General features: G+C 45.8%; 1 protein-coding gene across 1 annotated transcript; it reads right to left on the reverse strand.

Annotated features, from left to right (window-relative positions):
• Positions 1 to 1,883: 1,883 nt before the first annotated feature.
• MED24 (mediator complex subunit 24) lies at positions 1,884 to 7,802 on the reverse strand. Its single transcript, XM_077631182.1, has one exon. It carries the CDS (start codon positions 7,562 to 7,564, stop codon positions 4,556 to 4,558), a length of 3,009 nt encoding a protein of 1,002 aa, XP_077487308.1. The 5' UTR covers positions 7,565 to 7,802; the 3' UTR covers positions 1,884 to 4,555.
• Between the last annotated feature and the right edge of the window lie 5,210 nt (positions 7,803 to 13,012).

Here is a 13,012-nt window from a genome sequence, read left to right on the forward strand (position 1 = left end):
CTCTAGGCGTGTCTCGTGATTCATAAGTGGGTAAACAGCACAGATGGCGATTCAGTACTCCTCCGACCAACGCTACTACCGTTACTACTAACATTGCATTTGACTACTTTGAACGCACCGCTACTCTTCAAGCTACAGGTCTTGTCTTCTCTCGGCAGATGGCGACACAGCTCAACGTCGCGCTCTTTTGAGGGTGGCGCTAGCAAACGACAGCGATTACAGAAGTACGAATTTAATGTGCACGACTAATCCAAGCGAGCCCACACATGATACTCGCACAAAATTTGTGCGTGAAGAAATAAGCGGCTTGCAAAAAAAAAATCATTGATAGTACATGCAAACCATGCAAAACCATTATGCAGCGCGATAGACTTCCTTTTTCTCGAAAAAACAAGAACACCAACGCAGCAAGAAAATATAGGAACTAAAGGAATGCTATAATACATTAACTTGAAACAACAAAAAATTTCATTTGCCCGTAGCATGAGTATGAATGTGTATTTCTTATGCACAAACAGTGAAATTAAAACTCTGCTATTATTCATTTACATAGAACTGAGCGTCACAATTCAAATATACTCCACGTTGCTGTGCACAGCACAGATAGGCGATTTACTCCTCCGACCAACGTTACCACCGTTACTACTAACGTTGCCTTTGACTACTTTGAACGCACCGCTTCTCTTTGAGCTACAGGTCTTGTCTGTCCTCGGCAGATGGCGACACTGCTCAACGTCGCCCTCTTTTGAGGGTGGCAGCTAGCAGACGACAGCGATTCCAGAAAAGGACAACGATTCATGATAAACAATAGTACAGCAGAGGCATAACCTGCCCACATCATTCTCATTACACATAGTTCATGAACTGTATGCTTTGGTGGTGCTTATGCGAAGAGATAGTGTGAATGTCTAATTTCAATGGGAACAGCAGAATATACATACAGAAAGCAATACAAGAAAGGCTGCCACTATTAGACACACAAAGGTAAGGACATCAGCAGTTGGGCATACAGATCCATGAGAAAAAGTTGACCAAAGTACAATTTGCTACTTCCTGAGATTTTTGGCAGCCTGTTAACCGAAAAGCAGTACCTTTGTATACATTTGTGCTACTGTCTCGTCCAATCCCTTTAATGTCAACCTCCCAAGGTCTAAAGAAAAGGGTAGTCTAAAATGGGTGTGGCAAAGTCAACAGGCTATAATTTAGTTCTTAGCTAGTTCCTGAAAGCTGGCCCTGATAAGTTGCTCATGTTGAACCAGCTTCACTCATAGAATATTCAGTGTGCTGCTTGTCTCTGAACTAAAATTGTGTTTTTGATAACTCGGAGTTACGTTAACATATCTTACAGTGGGCCTTCCAGCATAATTAAACATTGAAAATATCTAAGAATACTGCCAATTTACTGAATAAAATTTATAGCTCTGAATATTTACGTTGCGTAGATACTGTTTTTCCTATGAAACGTGCAATCAGAAGGCAAATCTTTTCATATTTTTCTCATTCGTATTACCAAGCACGACAGTGCCTGTGGACAAAAGAGGCCACCATTCACTCAAAACTTAATGCATGCAGAATTGCACTCCTGTGAGTGAAGCTGGAAATTAGTGTGTAGACAAACTGCAAGATAGAGGAAGCATACTAGATGAGAAAGAGTGATTATGCTTCAAATATAAAAAAATTCTGTGGGCAAAATAAGGCTGCTTTTTTGCATGTCCATTTTTAATACCAGTCACTGATTGCCTGGTCCAGAATGCAAGACATATACATCTCAAGATCACAAGGACAGCTCATCAGCACAAAGAGGCTGGAGCAATATGTGATAAAAATAAGGTTGAACAAAATAGGCTCAATTCTGGTTATGAAAAAGGGCAATGGACAATATATGATGTCATGTAACGGTTTAATTCATGATGGATTCACAGAAGAATTCACAAGACTGTGGTTTCAATGGGCCTTGTGCATGAGGATGAGATGAGATGCAAAGAGTACAGAAGGCACTGCTTCATGCTGGTGATGTTATTGTAAACCTAGAAGGTGCAACACAAGGGATAGAGCAAGATTTAGTGTCCCTAGTGCATGTTTGAGGAGAAATCAGCAACTTGGCATGGCAAAATGTGTTCAGGAAATGCAACAATTTCCACTTCAAGAATAAAAATATCAGGATATCCAGGGGAGGCCTCACTGAAGGTGTATGTAGCTACCTTTGCAAGCGGTGTAACACTAAGGTTGCTTTTGATACTTGCCACTTGAACCTAACCAACGGAGAGTTTGTAGCAGCTGAAGTTTTTCTGCTCAGATGTTGCACGTCATTCTGAACCACGAGGAACAATTGGTTCTTGATCCTGAAAACATCTGAACATTTGGATTATTATGACATGTTTTAGTGACTGCTTTTAATTCTTATCACTACAGGCATGATAACAAGCATTTGCAAACAAATGATATGCTTTAGAATATTTGACTTCCTTCTGAATGAAAACATATTTAACTTGTGGTCAGGAATTCAGATATTCATGCCCTAAAGGTGACTGACCTTCCTGTGGCCTTTGCATCTCCTCTCATAAAGGGCAAGGCACCTGTGCTCTAGCATGTAAATACCTATATGGCTGAAGAAAAAAAATACAGCTCTTATCCCATTACCCCAGCAAATGTCATGAAAAATTTACTTCCAACATAAAAACAAGCCTGTGCTTCTCTTCAAGCTTTCCTCCAGGCTCTTATACTTCATGCGAAAATGCAGAAAATGAGAGTATGTAATTCCAAGTTTTGTATATGTCATTACTTAATCTTTTTTTTTATTACTGATACTGCCATTTTAAAGCAGGAATTGGGGGCAAGTTGGCCTTTCGTTTTCATGACCACAGGAAGAAACTGTGCAAAATCATTATGAGGAGAAAAGAATGAAACAACCAGAGCCTAATGTAAATGATATTTTCTATATACAAATGAAACAGTGCAAACATATAATAAATGTCTTTCACATGACATGGTTAAAGCAACCCCTTTTTGTGAGCCAATGTGGTAATGTCAGACGACCATCCCCTAGGACAGGACAGCAATAGCTCAGGTGGCAAGCATGATCTCTGCCTGCTAGGAGAGATTGCCACACTCAGCAGACTTCTTCACCAAGTATACAGAGCTGACACTATGAGTATAATAAGACTGGCATATGTGTAAGCAACCTCGATTCCCTAAATTATTATCAGGACCCTGGTTCAACCCATGCAGATATAACTACAGCATATCTATAAGGCTCTTTGTTTACAGGTTTTATTTTTTCCATAATTCAGAGGGTCAAAATTTGGCTACATTTTTTTAGGTCAAATTCGGATGCAAATTGGTTATTCAAAAAAATATTTCCAACGTTTGCGTTTTTTGGGTAATTTTTCACAAGACAGTTTACTATAACAGTTCATTTTTCTGCTAGACAAAAAAATGCCATATAGTTTGCATTTTTTTGTTAAAAAACATGGAAATCACTGGTTCCACAGGAAAACTGTTTACCAATTAAGATTTTTTTTCTAATCTAATACAAATATTTCATCATGTACATTATCAATCTCCTACGCAGCACTCACGTCTCTCAGCAAGAGCGGCCTGCCTTTCTTCGTACAGAAAGAAAACATTCAACATTGCAGCGACGATTTTAAATGCACAAGGTCCTTTGATCAGGTAATTAGCGTTTCATACAGCGACTCCAGTAAGAAGTCTTGTTGGTAGCCATGTTTTGGCCTCTCAGTTCTAAGCTGCTCTTTTCGAACATATCCTCAAATTTATCCGCCTCTATAAAACGAGCGTTACAAGAGGTTTAAGGTACCTAAATGACCAAGGACACCGCTCTGGAATAAGCACTAGATATCCACAAATGTCTTCAGCTTCATAAACTGGAAGGTTAACATCGCCAAGAAGGCTCATTTTTGGGAAGAAATTAGGTTTTATCCGATGTTTCAGAAATATGCTCAGGGTGCAAGAATCAGGTAAAATTGGGTTTACCTAAAAACGAAGCACCCTAAGTATATACTACTGCACTGCAGCCAAACATATGGCCCAAATCATAAGTTTTCTTTCTGTTACCTTTGCATGAAAACCGCATGTATATGTTCTCAAAATTGTACAGCCCACTGGGTTTGCTACTCGGTCATACAGAATAGCTCATGTGCCACCAGCATTTCAAATCTCTTGAGAGCAAGAGGAGCTCTCGTCCTTAACAGCCCAATGCTTAGGACCTCCACGGGTGCAACAAAAGGCTCACTATATGCCTCAGAAGCAAATCCCTTTGTGCATGTATCTTTAGCAAAGAATGTATATGATGCATATGGCACAACCACTGCCACCGTTTGCTTGGAGCCAGATATCAGAAAAAAATCCACACTCTCATGGGATAGCTGAAGCCTCTATTTACCAGCACTGCATAAATGTTTTTTTTTTAGAAAGCATGACAATGCATGTTTAAGTTAACCAGTAGGGAACAGAGGTAGCCAACAAGCTGTCTTCCAGTTCTCCCTCCCCCTTCTTAGGTATTGAGAGAGTGCAGTTCAGCAGGCCTGACTTCTCACTACGTGAGGTGAGTGCTGCTCAGCGATCGTGCAATCTGCAACTGGCAGGTGGCCCTGGCAGTCACCTTGCGTGCCCTGGATGTCTGCAGGCTGCTCAAGGCCAGAATCAGTTGGTGGGACATCAGGAGGGGCATGCTCCGCACCAGCTGTGGCACCAGGCCCAGCGGTGCAAACTGGAGAACACGGTGTGCCTCCTCGCCTGCGCAGAGCACAATCTGCTCAAACAACAGAAGCGGGAACACCGACCGCTGGCTGATAACTGAGTCCGAGGCAATGGCCATGAGCAGCCTCATCGTGTCAGCTACTGCCTTGCTCAGGGGATCCAGTGACCGGTAGTTTTCCTCCGAGTGGCACTGCAGCGCGAAGGGAGTGTCATCCAACAGCTCCGAGTCATTAAGGCCTCGCCTTATTTTGCTGGGCCGCATCCGTTTGGACTCGTCCATGGCTTCTTCGAGCTCCATGTCCCAGTACGGCCGCTTGCGGCCTCCCCTCTGCATGCCCAGGGTGGGCGAGTTTGTCCGCACCTGCAGCGCAGCAAACGTGCTAAGAACTACAAGCCTTGCCAGAGCAGAACCTCGAGGCTCGGTGAGAAAGTCCTGTCGTGTCTCCCACAGGAGGTAGTTTGGGAGAACCTGAGTCAGTAGGGCAAGCGCACACTGTTCAATGTCAATATGGAAAAGGCCAAAAGAAAGGTCAACGGCCCTGTGAAGATCTTCGAGATGGTCGTGCTTTAAAGCCTGCCGTACTAGTGTGTCACTGAACCACTGGGGACCGCCAACACACATGAGCGTGTCCAAGCTCTGGATTGCACGCAAATCAATCCAGCCCCTTGAATGGGCGACACTAAAAACCTGATCCATGGCTTCCCACAGGGGAGTCTTTGCTGTCAGGCCATGAGATATCACTTGAATGAGTTGTGGTGGGTGCAGGTCGTACATCATCTTTTTAATGATGTTTGCCATTAGTGTGGAGCGCTCCTTATATGAAGGGTTTTGCTCTTGAGCATTCGGACGGTCACCCCCTGCTTCTGTGCTCACCACGGTGTCAGTAGTGAGTGGCGTCATGAACTGCTGAAGCATGTTCATCGGCTTCAGACGTTCCTCATGATGCAAGACATTAATGTAGCTGCACAACCAGGCAGATATGCACACAGGAAGGCAGCACATGCGGCTTTTGACATTGTCCAAGACCATCTTGACAGTGTCTGTGGAGATCGCACCATGCTCCCATGCTATTAAAATTTCCTTGATCGCCATAGGCACATTTACGCACACTTCGTGCCATTTGGCTTGGTTGCTTTTGAAATCTGGGCTGTTGCTCATGAACTGCTCCAACAGCAGGTCAACTTTGGCTGGATCGCAACCAGAGAGCATCTTTTCTGGGCAGTTGTACCTCCCACCTTCAGCAAGACATTCTGGCACCCAAGCAGCAAAGAAGGAGTCCTTTGTTTCCTCATTGAAGATCATGGAATGTATCCCATAGTGCTGTGCAATGTGACACAGCATCAAGAAAGTGATGTCAAACAAAAGTGCCCTTGTCTGTGCATTCTTGGTGGCTTCCCCACTAATCTGCTTGTTATATTCATTGAACTTGATGAGCTTCTTCACAAAGCTGTTCAGCTTGCCAGTAGCTGCAGCAGCAGAGAGGATGAGCTCAAAGCTCTTTCCAGTTATGATGTGACAAAGGATACCCAGGAGACCATCTTGGTTTTTTGAATAATCTGAGTCTAGCGTCTTCAGGATGCTCGTGACAGTAGGCTCAGCTCGAAGAATAAGCGTGGCCCCTGCTTGTGATGTCTGCTGGTCTGGCCGTGGTAGGTTCTGCTTCTGTGTGTTGGCCTGTCTGCGATGCATCAGTGCCTTTGCCTGTGTCTCAGACAACAACTCAACCTTTTGCAGCTCATTCAAGAGATACTGGAGGCAATCACAGTGACACTTGGAGTCAGTAAGATCGAGCAATGGAGTGTAATTAAGCAACTGCACTAATCCAGCTTCTAGCTCCTCTTCCCACTGCCGATCGTCCTTCCGAGCGCTGTGTATTTTCAGCAGCAGCTGTGGAACCTTGAGGAAGGTGAAAGCAGCCCACTTGAGGTCCTCATTGCTTCCATTGGCCAGGCCCATGAAGCAAGCTCTGATTATTTCACAGTACAGCTCGGCCGAGGAGAGATTCAGGAGCTTTTTCATGAGCAACAGGTGGTCTACGGTGCCTTGAATATCACTGGCAGGGTTTAGCACCGCCTCGATCGCCACGTTGGCGTTGAGGCTGCATACGAGAGGCTGCTTGGGCACACGGCCACTGACGCAAGAGGCCAACGATATCTTGGGCATGTCATCCACCAGGCGGACCAAGTTCAGGGCTCCTTCCACAGTGTCCTTGGGAATGCTGAAGCCTTGCGACTGGCTCAGCTTGGTTTCTAGCTCCTGCTGCTTCTGTATGAGCTGCGAGTAGACGGTGGGCTCTTCGTGCTTGCCTATATAGAGGAGCGACTTGAGGAATGTTGATTCACTGAAGAAGGAAAGCGACTCACAGGCCTTCTCCAAAATGAGCCCATGTTCCGTGTTCTGCTTGAGCTCGATCTTGCTGATAGAGTGACACATGCACAGATACAACCAATGTGTAACGCCCACAATAGCCTTACAGAGAGCGATGCACTCTTCTTCATTGCCATGGCAAGTGATTTTGGCTTGTATGCTGTACAGTAACTGCAGCAAGCTTAGTATACATGGCGGCTTGAAGAACGACTGAAATCGGCCGATGCTCGACAGCACCGCTCCGTAGGAAACCACCTGCGCGCTTAAGCAGTGCGTCAGGTAGGACAGAAAGAGGTTGTTGGGTCCAGGGCCCACTAATGCTTCCTGCAAAATGCAGTCGGCCAGGTCGTACACGTCGCCGCTTACACCGCGGGGGAGAACGTTCTTGATGTTGATGCCCCATCTCACATCAGTCCACCTTTCCCTCCATGCTTGAAGGAGAAGCGACTTGATGCTGCTCGTCTTGCTAGTGTCCATGACGGATAATGCCGGTATCACCACCTGGCACACACGCTACTGTTCTCGCGGAAAAGGGGTTTCAGTAAGTAAATATGACCGCATGAGATGCAGTTACACTTGTTGTATTCAACACCATTTACGCAATTGTGCTGTGCGCGAGGCGAGAGATGTACAGCGCTAATGTTTCACAGCACTGCAAACCAGCAACAAAACCAAAGCTATCAAAGCAGAATAACGCGCGGCGCCATGCGCCTTGTTGCCAAGACGTACCGGAGTCTGAGCCATTTACCAAATCACAGGTGTGTTTTAATATCTCGCTAAAAACAATGTCAATAACTTGCTATACTGTCATTTAGTAGGTTTTTAAATTATTAGTTTTAGTTTTACACAAAATTCTCCTGCATAGGGAAAACATGCTTTTTTTGTTTATTAAGGCGAATGATGGTGATAGACGGCGGCGGTATTTTAAAATTCACAAAACGTTCCGGTAACTCGAATCGCGCTTCCAGCGATTCTTTTAGACTCTGATAAGACAAAAAACATCACAATCTGCTTAAATGGTCAGAATGTTTCTTCACAGGGAGCGCGAGATAGAAATGCAGTGCACTTTATCCTAAAATCAATGAACAAAAAGAGGAGATAACTACGACCCATTCGTGCTGAGATGGGAGACTCTATATGCGTCATGATAACGTACAGCGCTAAATTCTTTCATCACGTTGTTTAATAGGGCGGACATTAGCAAATGCTAGTATCTCATACAGGTACAACATTACTGAGTATTATTTCTTCCTATGGACAATGAAAGTTTGGAACCTGGTGCCTAATGATTTAGTTCAAATTCAAAGCAGTTAACTGCGATTTGTGTTGTGTACGATATTGTGTACTGTGCAAACACCGGGTGTCCCAGCTAAATGTAACTAAGTTTGTTTTAAATACGTAGTGAGTGCAGTCGAGAGCCGTGTGACCTAGTCGGCCTAGACTGCAGCATTTTTTAGCGTTCTGTAAAGTTAATTAGTAAAAACTAATTAGCTACATTTTCAAATACTGCCTTCGAGAAAAAAAAAAGTATTCGGAAGTTCTCGCTCGTACTGAAAAAACAGCAAACCGAAATATTTATAACAATGTACAATTTGCGTAGCTCTCTTTACGAGCCCAAAATGAAATTCCGCGAAGTACAAAAACTACCATGCGATATAGCGTCTATGCTTCTGAGCCTCAAGACGCGCTCTCTGAGAACAAAATCCGCTCATCGCCGGGACGATGTCCCCAACGCGGCTTTGCGTTTCCAGTGGCCGCATGATATGCGTGAGCAACTGCAAACCCGTTGGCAGGCTTCCTTTTTTTTTTCATTGCCACGAAAATTTGCTTCGTGTGATGTATATCTGATCACGCTTGCAAGAGTGCTGCAGTCTAGGCTTGCTAGTATTGAAGGTCGTCCTCTTGTGCATTTAGTGCCAATGTGTTCCGCTGCAGATATTACCGAAGCTATGTACTTAAACTAATCAGGTGCCCCAATAAGACGCCATGAACACCTACGTGAGAAGGCTTAGCGTCCAGAACTTAAGCTTTCTTGCCTTCTTTCTTTATTTTAAAAGCGGCAGTTGAACGCTGTAGGCCCAGCCTTTATCTCGATGCCTACTTAGCACTTCCTTTCAAAATCGGAGTGAAAACCTTGAGGGAAAAAAATGTTTTCATGGCAGATGGCTCAGTTGCGAAAGGGGAGTCAGAGATGAGGACATGGAGAGGGGAAGTGGCACCTTTTTCTTGGACATTTAGATAAGACTACTTATAAAAATTTTAGGAATTAGCTCTCTATAAAGGTTTCTACTCTGTTTGCCAATGGCACACGTCAGAACAAAGCCCATCCCCCTCCCCCTTTTGTTTAACCGTGCGAGTAACCAATTCTGAGAACCTAATGACGAGATCACTCGGACAAGGAGACATGCATTGCCTGAGGATGTGTAAAATGCTCAGCCATGAGGTACGTAATGACAAGGAGGGTCATATTAATCTTGAAAATAACTGGGAAGCCTTTCGTTTGGTTTATGACGGTTTCACGTCCCACAGGTTATATGAAGGACGCCGTATAGTGAAGAGCTGCGGAAATTTCGACCGCCTGGGGTCCTTTAAAGCGCGCTGACATCGCACAGTTCACGGGCCTCAAGCATTTCGCCTCCATCGAAATGCGACCGCCGCGGCCGGGATCGAACCCGCGTCTTCCGGTCAGCAGCCGAGCACCACAACCACTGAGCCACCGCGGACGGCGGCTTGGCAAGCCTTGCGAAAAACCCTCCATGGTAAAGTCGAGGAAATAATCATTACAAAAGGCAGCCCCTGGCCTCGTATACAGAACGGTGCCTCAGACGCGCGCGACCTGCGCGATCTTCGTCGCGAGTCGCCGGAGAGAAACGAAAAGTAGAACAGTCGCGCGACCAGTCCTGCTGGCGAGCAAAAGAAAGAACCCGGCGGCGCGTGTGTCAATTCAACCCGTGTCGCCACTCTTCGCGTACCAAATTGCCCGGGTCGCTCGGCGCCGGCAGAGCGCGACTTGCTTAGGAAACGCGTTTAGGCAAGCCGCTCGTTTTTGACGCTCATCACGGTTCCGAACCGCGGCACGGCGAACGCGGGGGGCCGCGCCAGTTCTTCTCTGCGCTTTTGCGCAAGTATGTCGGCCGTTTGGTCTTGGAAACTTGAGAACTGAGAAGTGACCCAGGCGCTGAGTGAGATATGTTCAGTCGGGAACAAAAGTATCTAGGACGCGTGAGCAGCAAACGAAGCCTATCTATGGTTCTGTGTTTAGGAGTCGTATCCAGACCATACTTGTGAAGGTGAAAGTCAAACTCACATTCTTTAGTCTGTTTCAGTGAAATGATGTGATCGCTGAAAAACATGGCGATTATTGGCCTAGATCGCTTTCCGAAAGTCCCAGAGTCTTTTGTCTTGGCAAGAATTGAGACATGCATTCACGTCACGCCACAAAGAAGGCCAATGTCACATAGTGTGGAACTCTCTGGAAGTGGAAGAAGTGACACTCTGGAGTGCGCAAGTAAAAACATGCAGGAACGGATTCATAGGGGGAGCGGTTGGCGGAAAAAAAGGAGTCCTATTACAGTTACACAACGCGTTTTTTTTTATTTTCATCGTGAAGAAAATGAACCACCAAAGCGGATTTCGCGCAAAAATTTTCTCCTGGGGGTGGAACTTCTAGAGAGGCGGTCGACCGTCCACCTCCACCCGCTACCATCCCCCCTTCACCTTCCCTAAAATTCACTTCTGTGTAAAATCAGCACGAATAAACACAATCATAACATGGAGAAACGCAAGTATAGAACACGCCGCCGGTGCCGAGGCCTTATGTAGTGCCTCCAATGCCTTCATGACCATCCTCATTATAGCGTTGCTTTTATATAATAAAAAATGAACAACCATCTTGCCCAGACTCTATCATTCTGTCCCAGTGCGTTTTCCGCTGAACAAGTGCTGACAAGAGACGAAAGTGAGGGCAAAATCCCCGTCGACGACACATGTCCCGTTATTTTCTTGCATGACGTTCTCGCTTCGCCTGCCTGCCTGCTCACGCTGTGTATACATACTCGGTGCGTGTACAGCTGCCACTCGACTGGGTCCGGAAAGTCGATCGCCTCGCTTGGCTCGGGTCAGCTTTTAGCGGACACCCTCGAAACGTACTCGCACAACACGAATCTACACCTGGACGTTCCTCACGATACACCAACACGACAACGTTCTAGTACGGGTAGACAGTCAATAAGCATGCCGGTCTTCCAGCAAAGGCACACACCTCTTCATACGCACCACATTCTCTGCCAGCGTATGCAACGGAACCAGCACCTCTAAATCCTCATTCAGTGGATGTCTGGCCCCGAAGGCGTACAGGATAACTAGACAGTGCAAAGTCTCACCCGCGACTGCAATTATCCGGGCCCCCATGTCCGTTGCCGAACTCCCATGATACGAGGACAGCACGAAATACACATGCTAAAGAAAGACGCGCCATACTGCAAAGTTCGCAGACAACAGAACCGCCCTACTACCACCCCCACAGGAGATGATCAGCGAAGAAGCCTGTATACTAGGCGAGCACAGACCCGTTCCCTTGTAACCCCACTAAAAATCTACCACTACCTTGAAGGATTCCTTGTACCTCTCCCCATTGCGGGATTTCCCTTCTTCATACACACTGTGGGAATTCCCCACAGCCCAATTGGAGTCCCGTACAAAACGCTCAGCGCAATACACCCGTCCCTTCATGCTAACTTCCTCAATGACTAGCTCACTCCCCAAACCAAACCCTATATCCCCATTCTTCAGGCTCTTGCCCAGCCCGTCCGTAACGTGCTGGGCAAGGCCTGGTAGACGACCACAGTAGTGAAAAGCTTTGGACTAGGGGCTAAAAGTTCCATAAATTTTAATCTCTCTCTCGAAACGTAAAGCATAAACGTCGTCTACCAACTATTGCTATGTCGCTGTTCTTTGACCAAAGAGGTACGGTAAGGGAGGTTTAGTTTTTAGCAACAGTCAGCGTCGGCTACAGAGAGACATGTGATTGAGACCGACCGCCTGGGCGCGTACATTGCACAGAACAATGGTGATTCCGCATTTCAGCCCCATAGAAATGCATGCGGCCGAAGGATTCGGTCTTAAGACCATATGGCGCCTCTGCTCTGCTGTGGAACGCAATTAACATGCAGCCACTTAGCCATTGCTGGAAGTTTTCTTTGCCCAAAATGGCTGAAACGTCACAATGAAAATGCTCCCATTTCCAGCCGGATTATTCAACTGAAAACTACGCCTTTCCAACTATAGAAACCATTAAATTCTAGCTGGATGAGCAACATCTGTCTCCATCTAGAAAATGTCATTTCCAGCTGGATTATTGAACCAGAAATCGTGTGCCGCTGGAAAAGTTATTATTGCCAGCTGGAAAGTTTCCACCTTTCCAACTATAGAAACCATTAAATTCTAGCTGGATGAGTAACATCTGTCTCCATCTAGAAAATGTCATTTCCAGCTGGATTATTGAACCAGAAATCGTGTGCCGTTGGAAAAGTTATTATTGCCAGCTGGAAAGTTTCCACCTCAGCCACAGATGGAACCTCTTCCACTTCCAGAGGAAGTAGAAACGTCACTGCAGTTGGAAAAAAGTTTTTGCAGTGCCCTGACGGAAGTCAGCCGGGTCTCCATTTTCAGCTGGGAACTGGGTGGTGTTCACGCTGAACAGTGATCATCACGTGTTCATAAGAAGGTACAGGAGCCTTGCGGCCCGTGTACGACGACCGCGCACAAGGGGTCATGAAGTTCGACCAAATAAAAAAAAATAAACAAGAAAAAAGAAACGGGGCCGCCAAAGTGTATTCAGAGGAAGAAAAATAAATAAAAGGAAGCTCTGTGCGTACACGTAGTACACGCACGCACTACACCTTTATCCGTAATAGCGTAGTTCAG

This window comes from Amblyomma americanum, chromosome 7 (genome assembly GCF_052857255.1).
Source record: "Amblyomma americanum isolate KBUSLIRL-KWMA chromosome 7, ASM5285725v1, whole genome shotgun sequence".
In the NCBI taxonomy this organism is placed as follows: domain Eukaryota; kingdom Metazoa; phylum Arthropoda; class Arachnida; order Ixodida; family Ixodidae; genus Amblyomma; species Amblyomma americanum.

Bases quoted from the DNA above. Each gene is read 5' to 3' on its own strand.
- MED24 (XM_077631182.1), bottom strand. From the start codon at position 7,564: ATGGACACTAGCAAGACGAGCAGCATCAAGTCGCTTCTCCTTCAAGCA.